Source organism: Balaenoptera physalus, assembly GCF_965194825.1.
Source record: "Balaenoptera physalus genome assembly, chromosome: 10".
Taxonomy (NCBI): domain Eukaryota; kingdom Metazoa; phylum Chordata; class Mammalia; order Artiodactyla; family Balaenopteridae; genus Balaenoptera; species Balaenoptera physalus.
In genome coordinates this window covers 108,869,775-108,888,740 of record NC_138889.1, presented here as the reverse complement: position 1 = coordinate 108,888,740, position 18,966 = coordinate 108,869,775, and the positions used below count along the sequence as shown (strand labels likewise).

The following is an 18,966-nucleotide window of genomic DNA, read 5'->3' as shown; positions in this document are numbered from 1 at the left end:
TCAGTCACCCCCAACACTGGAAAAACTCACAAAAACTATTACTATAACTAGCCCCTGCTGCCTTAGGCTGGGTCTCCCCAGAAGGCAGAGCCCGAGACCAGGACATGTATGTGGCAGCTGATTTGGGGGCGTGGTCCAGGGAGGAGGAGTGGGGGGCCAGGGAGAGTGGGACAGATCTGGAGGTGAGCCAGCATGCCTAAAGTCAGAAGCATCCATCCTCCCAGCGGGCTGAGTCAAGACATTCGCTTTTGTTTGAGTGGGGTTTCTGTGGCTTGCAGTCAAAATCGTCCTAACACAAATGGGAGGAGACAGTATTAGGAGTGAGCCCTCCACCCTTGTGGTGGGTGGCACATTTGCGGGCTTCACGAGGTGCTTGGTAGAGTGTAGGAGAAACTCTGCTGTCAAACCAGGGACTTGTCACCACAGTCAGAGCAGGGCTTAGGCGGAGGCCACCAGGAGTTTCCCCGGGGGCCATTATATAAAACAGAACTGGAATAAACCAGTTACAGAGCAGCCAGTATACTCCCCACCTTGATTCCTTAAATAACTGGTTAAATATGAATTGGCCCACCCCCTGAAGTGCTGAAAAAGGAGAAAAAAATAACTTCTTGATAACATTGCCTCTCTTTGCTGAGTATTTTTGCAAGGGATATTCACTAGAAGTCATTGTCAATTGAAAGTCAGAAATTCCAAACCAGGGCTTCCCTGGTGGTGCAGTGGTTGAGAATCTGCCTGCCAATGCAGGGGACATGGGTTCGAGCCCTGGTCTGGGAAGATCCCACATGCCGCGGAGCAACTGGGCCCGTGAGCCACAGCTACTGAGCCTGCGCGTGTGGAGCCTGTGCTCCGCAACAAGAGAGGCTGCGATAGTGAGAGGCCCGCGCACCGCGATGAAGAGTGGCCCCCGCTTGCCGCAACTAGAGAAAGCCCTCGCACAGAAACGAAGACCCAACACAGCCAAAAAAAAAAAATTACAGAACATCTATGTATTAGGGATGCTACTCGGCAATAAAAAATCTACTGACACAACAACAACAACAAAAAAGAAATTCCAAACCAAATGCTGCGTGGGGTCGTGCTGGGTGTTGGCTGCAAGTAACTTATTTTATTATCTACACTGTAAACCCTAGAATGTGCCTCCCCAGTAGGTGTGGTTCAGAGAACTCCCTTCCCCTGGCTGGAACTCAGAGGAGACAGGACAGCAGCCTTAGCGTGACAGAGTCAGCTGGAAGGAGCCTGGGTCCCCAACATCACAGACAGCAGATACCAGGCCCATCCAGATGACTCTGGACTTTTAGTTGAGTGAGAAAAAACTTCTAGCCTGTTTCAGCTGCTGTTATTTGAAGGCTTTGTAACTTCAGTTGAACTTATATCCAATTAATACACAACCTGAAGCAAGAATGAGAACTACAGAGAAGTAGGAAATGGTTATGAGGGGTTTTTTTCAGCCACTGAAAGTGAATCTGTTTCTATAAACAATGTTGTTGTCGTTTTTTTTTTTAAGCAGCTTCTATATGGCCAAACTAAATACATGATGACTAAATATTTAAAGACTGGTTTGAAGGGGGAGCAAATTACTAGCCACCTGTGTCCATATTTCACAGTCCAACCCTCAACGTTAAAAAAAAAAAGTTTTTGCTGTATATATAGGATGGATAAACAACAAGGTCCTACTGTGTAGCACAGGGAACTGTAATCAATATCCTGTGATAAACCATAAGGGAAAAGAATATATGTATGTATAACTGAATCACTTTGCTGTACAGCAGAAATTAACACAACATTGTAAATCAACTATTCTTCAATAAAATTAAGGAAAAAAAGTGTTTGCTGTCTTGAGATATTCCATGTGGCAATATTACACAACCCTCAAGCATAAGAAAAGGTGCGTGACATCATTAGTCATCAGGGAAATGAAAACTAAAACCACCATACCTTTTTCTTTTTGTTTTTTTTTTTAAATTTTTAATTTATTTTTGGCTGCATTGGGTCTTCGTTGCTGTGCACGGGCTTTCTGTAGTTGCAGCAAGCGGGGGCTACTCTTCGTTGCGGTGCGCGGGCTTCTCATTGTGGTGGCTTCTCTTGTTGCAGAGCACGGGCTCTAGGCACGCGGGCTTCAGTAGCTGCAGCACGTGGGCTCAGAAGGTGCAGTTCACAGGCTCTAGAGCACAGGCTCAGTAGTTGTGGCGCACGGGCTTAGTTGCTCCGCGGCATGTGGGATCTTCCCGGACCAGGGCTCGAACCCGTGTCCCCTGCATTGGCAGGCAGATTCTCAACCACTGCGCCACCAGAGAAGTCCTGTCCTCCATTTCTATCATTTGGTCACAACAAGAATGTTATGTAAATGGAATCAAACAGTACACAAGCTTTTGGGATTAGCTTTTTTTTTCATTCAGCACAGTTCTCTAGATTCCAGTTGTCCTGTGTCTCCGTGGTTCATTCCTTTTTACTGCTGAGTCGTATTCCTTGGTATGTTTAACCACTCACCCATTGAAGGATATCTGGGTTAGTTCCACTTTGGGACTGTTATCAATAAGGCTGCTATAAACATTCATATACAGGTGTTTTGTGTGTGACAGCAAATTTCCATTTCTTTGGGATAAAAGCGTAATGGCTAGGCTGTACGATAATTTGCATGTTTAGATTTACGCAAAACTGCCAAACTGTTTCCAGTTTGTAAACGTACCAATTTACATTCCCACCAGCAATATATGAGTAATCCAGCTTCATCAAGTCCTTGACAGGACTTGGTGTTGTCACTATTTTTTTAGCCACTCTGATAAATGTGTAGTGATTTCTTTTTTTTTTTTTTTTTGGAGTTAAGCCAGCATTTTTATTTATTTATTTATTTGTTTGTTTGTTTGTTTATTTATTTATTTGGCTGTGTTGGGTCTTCGTTTCTGTGCGAGGGCTTTCTCCAGTTGCGGCAAGCGGGGCCACTCTTCATCGTGGTGCGCGGGCCTTTCACCGTCGCGGCCTCTCTTGCTGCGGGGCACAGGCTCCAGACGCGCAGGCTCAGTAGTTGTGGCTCACGGGCCCAGTTGCTCCGCGGCATATGGGATCCTCCCAGACCAGGGCGCGAACCCACGTCCCCTGCATTGGCAGGCAGACTCTCAACCACTGTGCCACCAGGGAAGCCCTCTTTTTTTTTTTTTGATATTTATTTATCTTTTGGCTGCGTCGGGTTTTAGTTGCAGCATGCATAGATACAGGCTCTATGCTCACTGCGGTGCTCAGGCTTCTCTCTAGTCGTGGCGCTGGGGCTTAGTTGCCCCGCGGCATGTGGGATCTTAGTTCCCCAACCAGAGATGGAACCAGCGTCCCCTGCATTGCAAGATGGATTCTTAACCACTGGACCACCAGGGAAGTGCCTGTAGTGATATCTCATTGCGGCTTTAATTTGCATTTGTTTAGTGGCTGATGAAGTTGAACATATTTTCATGTGCTTATTTTCCATCTGTATCATCTTCAGTGAACTGTCTCTTCATGTCTTTTACCCATTTTCAAGTAGAATTGCTTGGGGTTTTTTTACCTGTTGAGTTTTAAGAGTTTTTTACGTATTCTAGATACTAGTCTTTAGTTGCATATATGGTTTGCAAATATTTTCTCCCACTTATAATTAGTCTTTTCATCCTCTTAATAGGGCATTTTGCAGAGCAAACTTTTTCATTTTTATGAGGTCCAATTTATCGATTTTTCCTTTTGTGGGTCACGTTTTTAGTGTCAAGTCTAAGAACTCTTTGCCTGGCCCTAGACCCTGAACATTTTCTCCCATTTTTTGGCCTATGGCAGTCTAATTGCTCCAGCACCATTTGTTGAAAAGGCTATCTTTCCTCCGTTGAATTGTTTTTGCCTCTTTGTAAAAAATCAGTTGGGCATATTTGTGTGGATAGTCTATTTACATTCAGTTTAATTGCTAATATATTTTGTGTTTCAACCTGTCTTATTTTGTGCTATTTGCCCTGCCTGTTCTGTTCTCTTTCATTTCTTTCTTGCCTTCTTTTGGATTGGTTGAGTATTTTTTTTCCATTTTTCTTTACTCCTAGTTTATATGACATACACTCTGTTTCTATTCATTTAGGGTTACCCTGAAAACTACTCACATGGTCACCTCTTGGCTTGCTTGCTTTCTTGTATCTCTGTTCTTCCTCTGATCATTCACCTTCTGCCTGAAAGCATTGGTGGCTGATGGCAAACTGACCCCAAGTTCTTCCCATTGTCCTGCACAAGCCCCTCTGCAAGATGAATTTGCCCCTTGTCCCATCAAGAGCTAAAGAATGTCTCTACCTCCTGTGATCTGGACTTGGCAGTGTGGTTTACTGTGGTCAATGGAATATTAACAAAAGTGACACCAGCAGGGGTCTGAAAAGCACTTAGGCGTTGAGGCTTGCTCTCTCTTAGTGCTGGAAAACTTCCACATTATCCAGTTCTGGGCAGGCCTCTGAGAGAATGAGGGGTCATGTGGATGGAGGTCCCAGGCATCTCACTGAGGCCCAGGTGGTGACCATGAGGGCAACCTGGACCATCCAGCCCCAGGTGACTTGACCAGAAGAGATATCTGACCAAGCCACAGAACTGGGAGAAATAAGACATGAGAGTTATTTCAAACCACTACGTGTTGGGGTGGTTTGTTACGTAGCAAACAACGAATCTGGTTACATCCATTGCTATATATAAAATAGATAAACAACAGGACCTACTGTATAGCACAGGGAACTATATTCAATATCTTGTAATAACCTAAATGGGAAAGAATCTGAAAAAGAATATATATGTACGTATAACTGAATCACTTTGCTGTACACCTGAATTTAACACAACATTGTAAATCTACCTAAACGTCAACAAATAAATAAATATTTTTAAAAAGAATAACAACAAACGTGGGAAAAGAAGAAGATAGTAATAATAATAATGCAGCCCCTTCTCTCCAAAGGCTCTTCATCATAGAATAGGGAAGCAGATATGTAAATGAGCATTCTAACACAAAATAAAACGTGCCCTTGAAACCTGGAGGCCCAGATGGTGCTTTGGATGCATAGAGGTGGAACAGCAGGGGTCACCTTGAGAGCTGGTACAAACTGCTGGTTTACAAAGTGACACTGTCAATCCCTGCATCTCATGCCTTGACCAGAGTGAATGCTGAGCAGCTGCATTGGTCACTTGAAAACAGCTCAGGCCAGTGACAGGCTGCTGGGATCAGCCCTTGTAGGAAGACGAAGTGGTGTTCTAGGTCAGAGGGCATCGGGGCCATCATGGAAGAACTTCGCTACGTGAGAAAAGATGTACAGGTGTAGGAATGCCATTTGTGGGGAAGGACAGATGTTCCAGCACATGGTTCTCCCCAAAGTGGGTGGGCTTCATCTAATCTATTGAGGGCCTCCATAGTACAAAAAGTCAGAGGAAGGTTGAGTTCACTTCCTGCCTGACTGCTTCAGCTGGACATCGATCTCCTGCTCTCAGCACTCCTGGTTCTCACGCCTTCTGACCTGGACTGGAATCTATGATATTGGGGTTGGGCAAAAAGTTAACATATTACAGAAAACCCCAAATGAACTTTTTGGCCAACGCAATGCATCGGCCCTCAGCTCTCAAACTTTCAAACCACACCACTGGCTTTCCTGGGCCTCAGTCTGCAGACGGCAGATTGTGGGACTTCTCAGCCTCCATAGTCATGTAATAAATCTTATCCATGTATATCTCCCATACTGGTTCTGTTTCTCCGGAGAACACTGACTACTACACTATTTAAACAGAAGAATCACCTACCGAGGGCTGTCTATGAGAAGATAGCTTTTCAACCTGTTGTGATTAGAACAATCCATTTGGTTTTCATTCTTAAATAACGTGTTGATCTTCAAAACTGAATAATAAAAAACTCGATTTAAAAATCTTTACTTGCAGAGAAAATCGCAACGGAGTAATATTTCTTTGTTTCGTTCTATACACAAGTGCAGAACGATGACTGGCTGAAAATGTCAAACTTCAAGTTTTGCTAGAGGTCAACTGACCATCAGTTTTTTTTTCCTCTTGCTCAGTTGCTTATTTGTACAAAATATATGGTGAAAGAAGACATGCCGCTTTCTCAAGATGTTGAGATAGCCCTGAAGCTAAGGGTAGCAATAATATCTGCAGAGCTGGGTTCTTACAAAAATTGTGTTCAGCCATTTATTGAGCACTTATTACGGGCCAGGCACTGAGCTAAATGTTTTAGATGTATTTTCTTGTTGGGGTATCAAGATCTGGATGACACAGCAAGTAAGGGGCAGGTCGAGCTCATCAGCTTCTCTTCAACATGAATGAGCTCCGTGGAAAAACTAATCATTGGAACGTACATGGGGGTGTTTGGCCACGCTGGGTTTGCAATCAGGAATTGGGATCATCAAAAGAAAGATTCCTATTTGAAGGATGTGCCTTTGTCCCAAGCACTAATCAACACTTCTGCCGAGTGGCCTCAGAGAAGACACCAAACCTCAACCAAAGGAACCAGAAAACCTCTGGAAAGTAGCTCATTAAACCTCAGAGCACCTGCCTTGCTTTGTGAAGCTTAAAATCTGCTCCATGTTCATCCCACGCTGGGGCTGGATGGTGCTGGCCTGGTACCAACTCTGTATTAGTTATCTATTGCTGCCTAACAAATGACCTCAAAATTTAGCTACTTAAAACAATAAGCATTTATTATCTCCATTTCTGAGTCTGAAATTTGGGAGTGGTTTGGCTGGGCGGTTACTGCCCAGGGTCTCTGTTTTAAATATAGGTTTTATTATTATTTAGGTATGGCAAGGCCAACAGATCAAGAGGCAACTGCCATCGAAAAGATAGTTTGTTTCTCACAGATCCCAAGAGAACGAGGCATGCCATGCCGGGGGGGGGTGGGGGCAGGGTTTGGGGGGGGTTGGCCCGAAGATGCACCAGGGTCGGTCAAGAGGCAAAGAAAGATGGGGAACTGTGGGCAGAAGTCTTTATTGTGGTTTCCACGGAGAGAAATGCGCAAGGCAGGGTAAGAAGTCCCTTCTAGGCAGCTTGCTCACATGGATGGTGATTTAGTGCTGGCTTTGGCAGGAAGCCTCAGTTCCTTATTACCAGGGCTGCTTGAGTGTCTTCATGATGGGTGGCTGGTGGCCCAACAGCGGGAGTCAGGAGCAAGCCACAGAGCTTCCATGACCTGGTCCTACACGTCCTGCAGCCATCTCTTCCACACATGTGACTAGAAACAAGTCACTAAGTCCAGTCACACTCAAGGGGTAGGAGATTGGTTCCAAATTCTGAGGGGAAAATTGTCAAAGGGTTTGTGGACATATTTGGAAACTATCACAGTCTCTTTCAGCTGAAGTCACAGAAACTCAACTCCAAAAGAGAGCCATGTCTGGGGTCACATAAACAAACCAGGGGAAGGACAGAGTGGATCTGGCCTCTCGGGGACTGGAATTGTGGCCTAAAAAAACTCATTCTCTCTCTCGCTCTCTCTCTCTCACACACACACACACACATACACACAGGCTCCACTCTCTCAGCTGTAACCAACCCCACAGTCTGCTCCGAAGTCACATCCTCACAGACTCTTGTACAGAAAAGAAAGCTCTGGTCGCAGAGGGAGTTCCTGGGGCCTGGCCAGCGCTGTCCGGGCTGGGTCAGCGGGCACTCTGATGGGCCCAGCTCCCTGCGAGGGCTCACACCTCGGACCACGCACTGTGCCTGGGGCTGGGGCTTGGTGACTAGCTGGGCGTGGGTCACATGCGTCTGGAGGACAGGGCCTGGTACCGGCAGGGGATGATGGGGGCTGGCAGGGTTGGAGGAGGAGATGCACACAGACATTGCCAGGTCAGAGCTGAGCGGCCATCCCAGTCGTGTGTCTAACTCTGCCTTGGCCGGATTTGTGAGCCAAAGTCCCAGTTGTCCTATTTTGGTGATAACAGGAAAAAGCCACTGCTTCAAACTCTCAAAATGGTAACTTTCCATAGGTGTGGCCTAATCCGCAGGTCTATCTGAAGACTTAAACGTACTGAGCCTGAATCTTTGAGAAGCCACCACTTTCTCATTGTTGACACCCTTTTGAGCCAGAACCCAGTCACGGATGCAGCCAATGGGTAAGCCAAAAGCCTTCGTTTTATTTTCTCCCCTGGGTGCTTCTCTTAAGAACAAGGCTCTTGCAAATAAGTTGAAGGGATGGCAAGCAAAGCTCGCGGGATCCTGGGCTATCTTCCTGACCTTGTGGAAAATCCCATCTGGACATGCAAAGGCACCCCTGGTGCAAACAAAGTCTTCCAATGGGAAGATCTGGAGTTCAAGTTTTGTTGCCAAAAGCACTTCCTGGACAAACAGTCAGCAGTTCTTGGGGGTAAACGTCTCCGTAGGGTCGGTGAGTGGAGCCTCCTAGCTATTCATGCTCACCCCGCTTTCATCTCCACGTTTGCAGAGCTGGTTTCCAGCCTCTCAGCCATGAAAGCAAACAGCAAAGCAGGCCAGTGGTTGGACGTGACCTGTACTCTTGCTTCTAAAATTCCTGCGGCTTTGACTTGATTGCAATCAGGATATTTAACATTGTACTAACATTAACATTTTAAATAACCACTTCGTTGATGACTAGATTCGTCCAGAGCACGTTTGAGAGCATTTTCTGGGGCTCTTAGGGAAAAACGTAGGCTTGGCAGGCAGTCTGCCTGGGTGCAAATTCCAGCTCTGACCTCAGTTTTCTCACCTGTAAAATGGAAGTTTTAAGAGCCGCTAAGTGTCTGGCACGTAGAAGGTGCTTGGTAAACAGCGTGGCACTTTGTGACTGCCCGGAATGTCAGAAGAGGAAACGGGCCCAGAGAGGTTGTGCATCTGGGGGAGGGCAGCCAGGGGTCCCGACCTCCAGGGTAGGGAAGAGAGCCCGCCAGCAGCTCACCAAGTGGGCTGGAGAGGGGGAATGGAGCCCAAACCAGAGCCAGTCGGGACCTTGACAGAGCCAGGAGAAGGTGGTGGAGGCCAGAGGCAAGGCTAAGAAGGACTGAGCTAACATTCCCGCAGCTTCTGGCGTGGCTGGGGAGCGAGGCCCACAGGCCAAGACCCGGACTCGAGGCCTCAAAGCAGCCCTGGTTCTACCCCTGAGGTCTGGGGTGACTCCCTGCACCCCTCTTCCCCACCCTCCCCAGGCTGGTACCCCAGGGGAGACTCTTGAGTCCCAGGGCTGCCACCAAAGGGCAAACCCTTGCAGGAACTGATGCCAGCACCCTAGATTCCACCTCTTCTGACCCAGCAGCAGCCAGTTAAGGACCAGGAGCTCCCAGGACGACTGGCCTTTTGAGTCTGTAACCACCACGTCCCTCCTCCCAAGCTGGGGAGCAAACCCAGTCACCAGTCTTTAAATGTTCCCGCCTTTATACTGGAACCTGTCCCACTTCCACCCTGAGAGGGTGGAAGCCTAACCTTTCTCTTAGGGTTCCTGTCCCCCTATAATTAGGGTGGGGTCACCAGAGTTACCGGCTGCCTGCTGGTAACTGCAGCCACTCTGGACCAGGATGTAAAAAAATAGTAGTTCAAGCTGGGAGAGTTGTTACAAGCACAGGCTCTGAAGCCAGAGAGCCTGGGTTCGAAACCTGGCTTGGCCTCCTAACCAGCTGCATGTCCTTGAGGAGGTTACTTCACCTCTCCGTGCCTCGATTTCCTCATCTGTAAAATGGGGATATTAAGAGCATCCACTAGGTGGATTCTTTTGTGAGGGTTAAATGAGTAAATATATGTAAGATGCTTGGGGCATCGCTTGGAGGAAGCTCAGTCCCGGGGTCACTTGTCACCTCTCCAGCTGGAGGGGCTCCCAGTCTCTCCCCCACCTGGTGATCTCATCACCCCCATCCTTGCTGCACCAGCTCACACCAGACGCCCAAACTGGGGCCCTGCCAGTCCCCGGAGTCCCTCCTCTCAGCGGCAGGGGCCTCTTCTAGCCACCTTCTTGGGGTCACGGAGCCACACAATCAAAAACACTCAGCCCAGTCACCCCAAAGAATGTGGAAGCAGTTGGTTGCAGAAAGTTGTTTTTCTTTCTTTTTTTTTAAATTTATTTTTGGGCCGCACTGCACGGCATGTGGGACTTTAGTTCTCTGGCCAAAGAGCGAACCCATGCCCCCTGCAGTGGAAGCGTGGAGTCCTAACCACTGGACCACCAGGGAAGCCCCAGGAAGTTTTCAAAAGAGTAACTTTCCTCCCACTGTCCCAAGACCTGCAGGACGCCCGCGTGTCCCCCAGGCCTGCTCTGTGGCCTCCCTTGGCCACTGTCCCCTCTACCTGTGCCGTGAACCCCTGTGGCCCAATCTCTGCCTCCAGGGCAATGGGGGTTCAGGTTCTACGCTGTTCTCTCCGAGACCAGTGGGCCTTCCTGGGGGGTTCCCACCCAAAGAAACCAAAACTGCCCACCAGCCCCCAAAATCCAATGCACAAAAGACCCTCTTCTTTGGGCTTCCCTGGTGGTGCAGTGGTTGAGAATCTGCCTGCTAATGCAGGGGACACGGGTTCGAGCCCTGGTCTGGGAAGATCCCACATGCCGCGGAGCAACTAGGCCCGTGAGCCACAACTACTGAGCCTGCGCATCTGGAGCCTGTGCTCCGCAACAAGAGAGGCCGCGATAGTGAGAGGCCCGCGCACCGCGATGAAGAGTGGTCCCCGCTCACCACAACTAGAGAAAGCCCTCGCACAGAAACGAAGACCCAACACAGCCAAAAATAAATTAATTAATTAATTAATTTAAAAAAAAACAAGACCCTCTTCACCGGGCCTCTGCTGGAGTCTATCAGGCAGAGGCTCCTTTAAGGGGGCAGCCAGGCATCCAGACCAGGAGCATCAGGCCCAGGACATCCCCACGGCCCACCCACCCTCTTGCCCATGAACCTGGGAAGTCATTCCGCTCTCCAGGCCTCTGTTTCCCTGTCTGTAAGGTGAGTGTGTAGACTTAGGTGATGCCTGAGGCTCCCTGAGCACTTACAGGCTCAGATTTCTAAAAGTCCTCCTTTCTGCTCAAAAGCCTGCGGTGACCCCTGTGCCCCGGGGTCAACTCCAAGTCCTTGGCCTGGCAGGCAAGGCCTCCACAGTGGCCACCAGTGCCCCTGCCCACCCGCCGGAGCCTCTGGCACCTGCCTGGGTCTAAGTCACTCCTGCTCCTGAAACTGGCCTCCTGCCCACTCCTTTGGCCCCAGCCCCCTCCCTTCTTCCCTTTCTGAGGACCGCCTGGGAGTTCCTCAGCCCTGGGTTTGAATTCCAGCTCTTCCATTGATAAGCTGTGTGGCCTTGGACAAGTTGCCTTCCCTCTCTGAGCTTGGGTTTCCTCCCTTGAGCGGGTTAAGTGAGAGAAGTCCCCAGTATGGGGCCAGAATGGAGCGGGGCCACCAGGTCTGTGAACTGGGACAGGCCTGTGATAGGAGACCCTTATGAAACAGGCTCGGTTGATGGGGGTGAGGGGGGCACTACTGAGGCCCTGCGGCCTCCCCCATGGAGGTAGAGTGTCCCAGACACAAAGAGGCAGCTCTTGCTGGTGTTTGCACACCCATTTCCTGACGGGTAAAGGTGAGTCAGCACCTCACCTGGGGGCAGGGGAGGCAGAAATTAACCTGATCTTCTCTCTGACCTCAAAGGAGGAGGGTTGGAGCCGAGACCACTGGGCAGGCCAGACCCCACAGAGTGGAGCTACAGGAGAGGGGGAAGTGCCCAGGGCACCTGGCCACAGCAGAGGGGCAGCGAGCTGAGGGCTGAAGGGGGGTGGCCATGGGGGGTGGCGGGGAGAGTGGGGGGCCGGAGGAGGCCACAGGAACAAAGGCTGGGAGGGGCGGGCGGGCTGGGCTCTCTGGAGAGCTGAGAGCAGCTCTAAGGGTGAACCAGGCAGGGGCGTGGCGAATGTTCTGGAGACCGAAGAGTTCAGATCTAGGAGGGCCTGGCAGGCTCCTCAGGCTGCGGACTTTGCCTGAAGGGCAGCAAGAAGCCATGAGAGCTCTGCACTGGGAGTGCCAGGCATTCTGGAATTATCTGACTCCACGTTGTCCAAGGAGCCAGCGGGAGGGGCCGGACAGGCTGAGGGTGCCACAGGAGGCAGGAGGCGGTCACAGTCTTTCGGGAGGGTAGAGATGGGCTGGGACCGGGCGGGTGGCAGAGTGCTCCCGCCGAGGGCTGACAGAGGCTCCGGGAGCTGGAGGAGACCCTTGACCACACCCCCCCCAGCTTCCCAAGCAGCATGATGTGCCCAGAGCTCCCAGGTCTGCCTTCAGCCACACACCTGGGCCCTGCCTGGGGGTGACTGTGGGGGACACGAGAAAATGGATAACATCAACACTCACTTGGGTGAAACACCCAAGCGTGCGTGTCACTCCCAAGCGGCATGTGTGCACAGCACCTGAGTGTGCAGAGACCAACCGCCCTGCCTGTGCCGGACGACAGAACTCATCACACAGACGTCAGGGACTGTCTGTTCCCTACACGGCGGCCCTTCTCTCAGATGGAGATGGTTCCCAGGTGGCCATAACCATGAGTACCCCTGGGGAGGTCAAGCCCCTCCTGCAGGAAGTTGTCCAGGGTAGATCTTTGAGGTTTGGGATCTCATCCTCCTCGCTGGACTTGGAACACTCCTCTTTGTCTCCCGGCAGCTCTGGGGACCTACGGCTTTTCCAGGGCCCAGCCCAGCCCTCATCCTCCGAGAGGCAGCCTGGGAAGGGGCAGAGGGCCCCCTGTGGCCACCCGGTCCCTCAGTGACCACAGCACAGCTTTCCTCTCACCATGTTTATTGGTCCCAAGGGCAGCGGAGGCCGAGTGGGCTCATATCTTGCGGCTTGCAAAGACGGGGCGGTTCACGTGCTCCGGGGAGGCCAGGAAGGCCTGGAGCTTGGGCCGGGCACTGAGGCGGGCCACGTAGGCCGAGAGCAGGGGGAAGGAGTCCAGGCAGCCGGGGACCAGGACCTGGTGACTCCGCAGCAGGTCCAGCAGGTTGTAGTCTGCGAAGGAGATCTGCAGGGCAGGGGGCGGGAGGGGGTTTGAATGGGGTCAAGAGAGAGGGGGGCTACTGGGGGCCAGAACTCTGGCTACTCCAGTAAACCAGTCATGGCCCTGCTCTGGTCTCAGTTTGCCCTTCTGAGAAATGGACCTACAACGGGCTGGACCCAGCACTCACCTGGTCGCCCACGATGAAGGCCTGGCCCCCTTGGTTCTGGGACAGCAGGGTCTCAAAAGGCTTCAGGTGCCCCGGCAGCTCCTGAACGTACTGGGCCTTGTCCTCCTCCTGTGAAAGGGAGCGATGCCCGTGGCGGCCTGTGGCACGTCTGGCCCGGGGGGCCTCCCAGCCCCGGCCCTGAGTGCCAGCCCGGCCTGCTCACATGGCTGTGGTGGATGAGGTGGCTGCAGTGCCTGCGGAGGTCCTCCACGCCGTCGTTCACCATGTCCACCAGCGCTGCCTCTCGCTGGTCTTTGCCGTAGAGCCCTGGGTCAGCGGCCAGGCAGAGGGTCAGGTTCTGTCCGGGCTGGTGCCCCGCTGCTCCCCTCTCCCCCAGAAGCCTGCAGGCCTCAGGGCTGGGAAACCAGGTCCCCTGCGTTGGAGGATCCTCTTTGCCCAACTCTGCGGCTCCCATCTCCACAAGCCCAAGGAACATACCCAGCAGAAGCCCGTGCTTGTCTTTGAGACCACACCCTGGGTCCCTGGGAGCCAGACATTCCCTGCCCAAATCGCCCCAAGCCCTTCCTCCAGGTTGGCCCCCTGCAAGTGTGGGCCAAGCCTCCGATCATGCGTCCCTAGGCCAGAGGAGTGGCCATTTGCGGGGCCTGGACAGAACTTGGCTCTGCAGACTGGTGTGTCCCTCTGAGTGCAGGAGAGCGTGGGGCGGGAGACGGGGAAGCAGGCTGCGGCTGGAGGCCTCTGTCCTCTCACCCTGGGGCTGCAGAAGTTAGGGTGGGCCTGGGCCTGGCTGCTTGCACTGCTCTTCTGTCCTCCTGGGACCCCCCTCCCCCCCCCCACCGCCAAGATAGCCAACAAAGAGGCAGCCGTCTCCCTAAGCCACATTCCCGCCACCCCTGAAACAAGGCCACAGGCCTGCTCACTGTGTGCATGGGTTTTCCAGATTCAGGTGAGGCCAGAGCAGGAAGAAACGGGCAGGAGGTCTACTCTGAAGCTCCCGGGCACACCCACAGTGGCTCTAGCCTATAGCAGCACACATGTGGCAGCTGGTGACTGCCTCCGAGCTACCATCCGGGAAACAGGCACGGTGAGCCCATGTGCTGCTGACTGGCTGGAGGCCAGCCAGACCTGTACGGCCCCTGCCCGGGGGGACCGGCAGCCCCAGCCCTATAACCCAGAACCCTCCTAACCCAGGCCCTGCCCCTTCCTCTAGGGCCATGTGGCCTGCCCTCCAGCCACAGGACCCGTGGCAGCAACTCAGGCCCCAGGACATCTTGACGGGACCCTTCAGGTGCTTCTCTGGACTGGGCTGCCTTCGACCTCAGGACTCACCAAAGGAGCGACCCAGGTGTCGCAGGATGGCATTGGACTGGTACAGGGTCAGGTCTCCATCCTGGAACTTGGGGAGCTGCCCGTACAGCTGGGAGGGGGAAGGGCTCGGTGAGGGACGCGGAGCTCAGCTGCCCCGCACCCTCGTGCTGCCCCGTAAAGGCCCAACTGCTGCCGCAGCACAGTCACTCACACAGGAGGCCTTGAGTGGGCCCTGCAACCAGGACTCCTTGGTCACCACCTCCTCCTTCCAGCTCTGGCCCTGGTCGGCCAGCAGCATGCGCATGGCCTCGCAGCGCCCTGGGGGAGGGGAGGACGGGGCGTGGGGATGGGCAGGGACCCCAGCCTCGCTGCGCCCTGGGGAAGTCAGGAGTATGGGAACTGGACTTGGGGACAGGACAAACTCTAGCTTCCGAGCCTGCTGCGGAGCAGACGGGCCGTGGAGAAAGAGTGGAGCCCCCGGCGTGTCTTGCGGGGGGCGGGATGGGGGGGACAGAGAGGCAGACCCAGCCCACAGCGCCCCAGGAAGGGACCAGAGACAGATGGATAGAGCGCACCGCGCTTGGCCCCAGAGAGGATGAGGCCCGGGCCCCAAGATCCCGGCCCCGCCCCCCGGGGGGTCCCGCCTCCGCCTCCGCCTCGGGCTGTGCAGACTGGGAGTCCTGCTGGGGCCCCTGTCTGTGCCCTTCGCCCTCCTAAAGAACCAGGGGCCGCACCTCGCGTCGGGAAGTAGACGATGGTGTAGGGCGGCACTAGGAGAGGCAGACAGACAGGACGATGAAGGAGGACCCCCGCGGGCAGGCAGGCTGGGGGTCAGACTGCTAGGAGAGGGGGTGGCTCAGCCGGCCCCTCCCCCCACCCGGTCCAGACCGTACTCACTGACGGCGGCGGAGTGCAAGTGCGGCAGGAAGTGGGGAGGAGGACCCGCGGGCCTTATATTTAAGGTCCTGCTCCACCCCGCGCCCCACCCCAGGAATCCGCCAAGTCAAAGAGCGGATCTTGGTCGGGGCGAGGTGTGGGTGTGGTGAAGCAGGGCCGGAGGGGCGCACTGGCCCTCTGCAGCGGTGCACCCTGCCTGATGCGCAGTGGCTTTACAAGAGGCACCCACACTCAGCAGCACACAGTCGCTACACCTGCTCACCGCCCCCGAACACACTGCATCCTCAGGGCCCGCAGAGGGCCAGGACTGAGCACCCCAGCACCAGCACACAGTAGGTGCTCCATAAATGCTTTTTGCTTGAATGGATGCTATTTCAATAAACGCCCATTTCCGCATCCTCTCTCCTTGATAATAATAGCAAACCCTTAGGGACTGAGGGCTGCCTTGAGAACTTTACACATATTACAACCCTAAGACTTGGTCCTGTTCAGATCCCATTTTACAGAGGAGGGGATTGTAGCACAGAGTGACTTTCCCAAGGTCACACAGCTAGTAAACAGGTCTGGTTGGCTTCAGGGGCCTCACTTTTAACTCTCTTTCTTTCTTCTGCAAGGCCTTGTAGTCTCCAAACCGTTTTTTGACTGGGTCGAAGTGCTCTGTACTCTTCAAATACAGACTGAGCCTGTGGATACGGCGGATGGAAAGACAGACAGGCTGGCATGAGCAGGGCCTCCTGGACCTGGGAGGGCTGCGTCCTTCCAGGCAGAGCCCGTTCCTGTCTCCCTGCGGGCCCCTCTGCACCCACAGCCCTGTTCTCCTGGCTGGCCCTTCCTGGTACTGGGCGGGCGGGGCGGGGGCGGTCCTCCTTGGGAACTGGGACCTGACTGAGCCTGGCCCGTCTCAGTCTGGTTTTCCCGTCAGAGCCACGATGAAAGAGGAAGGTGTCCTTCCCAGGTGCAGAAGTATCCACCCCAATCATGGGAAAACACCAAACGCAGTTTATCAGGAGCACCTCTGAGCCTCGTTGGAGCCCACAGCTGCCTGGGGCTGGGAGGGGATGGGGGAGGTGGCCCAAGAGCCGGGATCTATCCCTGACTCACAGCTGGAGTAACTTCTGCCCAGCACTTAGCAGCTTACAAAGAGCTTTTGTATAAATGGTTTCATGTCCTCTCCATCACACCCTGGGAGGGGAGAAGGAAGGGAGGGAGGGAGTCCTGTTCCCATTATGCAGAAGAGGACACCAAGGTTCAGAAAGTTTCCAGTCACCTGCTCTGGCCTGGAGCACGCATGCGCTCCTTTTGTGCACAAGCATCACAGACCTGGGAGCGTGGGAGACACCCTGCCATCCAGCGGGCCGGCCTCCTGCCAGCCCACACACCCTCCAGCCATCACGCTCGGGTCCCCTGGGCAAGCTGTCCCCCAGGCTGGCTGGACACTCTGCTGTGGTGTTTCAGTGGCTGCTTTTACCCACAGCCCTCTGGCTCCACCGGCCCAGCCGGTGGTCTAGCTCTGTGGCCACCCTACGGCCTCCTCCTCTGGGGCCCAGAAGCACAGCTTGAGAAGCCAAAGGGGGCAGGCACCTCCCTGTGGCCAACCCCCACCTCCAGTCCATGGACATATCAGCACCTGTCTTTGGTGGGTTTTAAAATATATATAAGTGCTTTATTGCTACATAAAATTCACCCTTATAAAGGGTACAGTCTGTGGTTTTTAGTATATTCAGTGTTGTGCAATCATCACCACTAATTCCAGAACGTTTTCATCACCCCGAAAAGAAACCCTGTACCCGTTAGCCATCACTCCTCATCCCCACTCCCCCATCCCTTGACAACCACTAACCTATTCTGTCACTATGGATTTGCCTCTTCTGGACATTTCATGTAAATGGAATCATACACTATGAGGCCTTTCGTGTCTGGCTGCTTTCACTCAGTAGAGTGTCTGCAAGCTTCATCTGTGTTGTAGCACGTGTCAGTACATCATTCATTTTTATGGCCAAATAATATTCCATTGGTTGGATATACACATTTTGCTTACCCATTTATACATTGATGAACATTTGGATTGTTTCATTTTTTGACTATGAGCAACACTGCTATATACATTTGTGTACAAATTTTCGTGTGAACTGATGTTTTCACTTCCCTTGGGTATATACCGAGGACTGAAGTTGCTGAGTCATATGGTAACTCATTTTGAGGAACTGCCAAACTCTTTTCCAAAGTGGCTGCACCATTTTATAAATCCAACAGCAGCATATGAAGGTTCCAACTTCTCCACATCCTCACCAACAATTGTTATTGTCTGTCTTTTTTCACTTTAGCTGTCCTAGTGGGTGTGAAGTGGTGTCTCAATATGGATCTGTGTATGGTGCTTACCAGGTGCCAAGCCTGGGTTTGGCTTGTAGGGAATGGGGTAGAGAAGGAGATGTCATTTGCCGTCAGAGGAATCACAGCTCAGCTCAGAGTAGGAGGAGATAAATAGACACTTTTTTTTTTAGAAATTCTTATTGGGTTTTGTTTTTATTTTTATTTATTTATTTTTTTGGCTGTGCTGTGCAGCATGTGGGATCTTAGTTCCCCGACCAGGGATCGAACCCAAGCTCCCTGCATTGGAAGTGCAGAGTTTTAACCACTGGACTGCCAGGGAAGTCCCCACTTCCTGGGTGGATAGGTGAATAAAGAAAAAGTCTTTATTCACACATCAATTAGTGTGTCTCAGCAATGAGTGGGCTGGACATCACGGGAGACACTGAAATAGATAAGATATGGTCTCCACCCTAATGGACTCTTTGAATGAAGACTATAAAGACCTACACCAGCAGTCCATCCACCCAGCCATCTATCCACCTCCACCTATCTATCTGTCCATCCATACACCCATCGACCCGATCATTCAGTCATCCAACAACCAAACATTAGACCAGCAGTCCATCAAAACATCCACCTCTCGGGACTTCCCTGGTGGAGCAATGGTTAAGAATCTGCTTGCCAGTGCAGGGGACACGGGTTCGAGCCCTGGTCCAGGAAAACCCCACATGCCGCAGAGCAACAAAGCCCGTGCGCCACAACTACTGAGCCTGCGCTCTAGAGCCCGCAAGCCACAACTACTGAAGCCCACACGCCTAGAGCCCATGCTCTGCAGCAAGAGAAGCCACCGCAAGGAGAAGCCCACACACTGCAATGAAGACTAGCCCCCGCTCACCGCAACTAGAGAAAGCCCGTGCGCAGCAATGAAGACCCAACACAGCCATAAATAAATAAAAATTTTTTTTAAAAAACGGGGCTTCCCTGGTGGCACAGTGGTTGAGAATCTGCCTGCCAATGCAGGGGACACGGGTTCGAGCCCTGGTCTGGGAAGATCCCACATGCCGTGGAGCAACTAGGCCAGTGAGCCACAACTACTGAGCCTGCACTCTAGAGCCTGTGCTCCGCAACAAGAGAGGCTGCGATAGTGAGAGGCCCACGCACCGCGATGAAGAGTGGCCCCCACTTGCCACAATTAGAGAAAGCCCTCGCAAAGAAACGAAGACCCAACACAGCCAAAAATAAATAAATAAATAATAAATAAATAAATAAATAAGCAGAAGGAAAATAAAACGAACAAAAGACATCCACCTTTTCATTTACTCACC

General features: G+C 52.4%; 1 protein-coding gene and 1 long non-coding RNA gene across 2 annotated transcripts in view; one reads left to right on the top strand and one right to left on the bottom strand.

The window, feature by feature from the left end:
* The first annotated feature begins 6,869 nt into the window (after window positions 1–6,869).
* The window catches only part of LOC309636585, a 56,010-nt gene continuing 43,913 nt past the window's right edge, over window positions 6,870–18,966 (top strand). Inside the window, exon 1 of the long non-coding RNA XR_014250086.1 lies at window positions 6,870–8,087. This is a non-coding gene — a long non-coding RNA (uncharacterized lncRNA). The remainder of the gene's footprint in view (window positions 8,088–18,966) is intronic.
* Window positions 12,724–15,364, bottom strand: GSTP1 (glutathione S-transferase pi 1). The gene is made up of 7 exons (XM_082409840.1): window positions 15,332–15,364; window positions 15,169–15,204; window positions 14,646–14,752; window positions 14,456–14,543; window positions 13,329–13,432; window positions 13,127–13,234; window positions 12,724–12,963 (listed from the first exon to the last, which is right to left on the bottom strand). Coding segments are annotated over exons 1-7 (633 nt in total). The 5' UTR covers window positions 15,333–15,364; the 3' UTR covers window positions 12,724–12,774.

Bases quoted from the DNA above. Each gene is read 5' to 3' on its own strand.
- GSTP1 (XM_082409840.1), bottom strand. The intron at 14,753-15,168 runs GTGCGGCCCCTG...CCCCTCCCCCAG, and splicing joins CGTCTACTTCCCGACGCGAG to GGCGCTGCGAGGCCATGCGC. The intron at 13,433-14,455 runs GTGAGTCCTGAG...CCGCTGACCCAG, and splicing joins ACACCTGGGTCGCTCCTTTG to GGCTCTACGGCAAAGACCAG.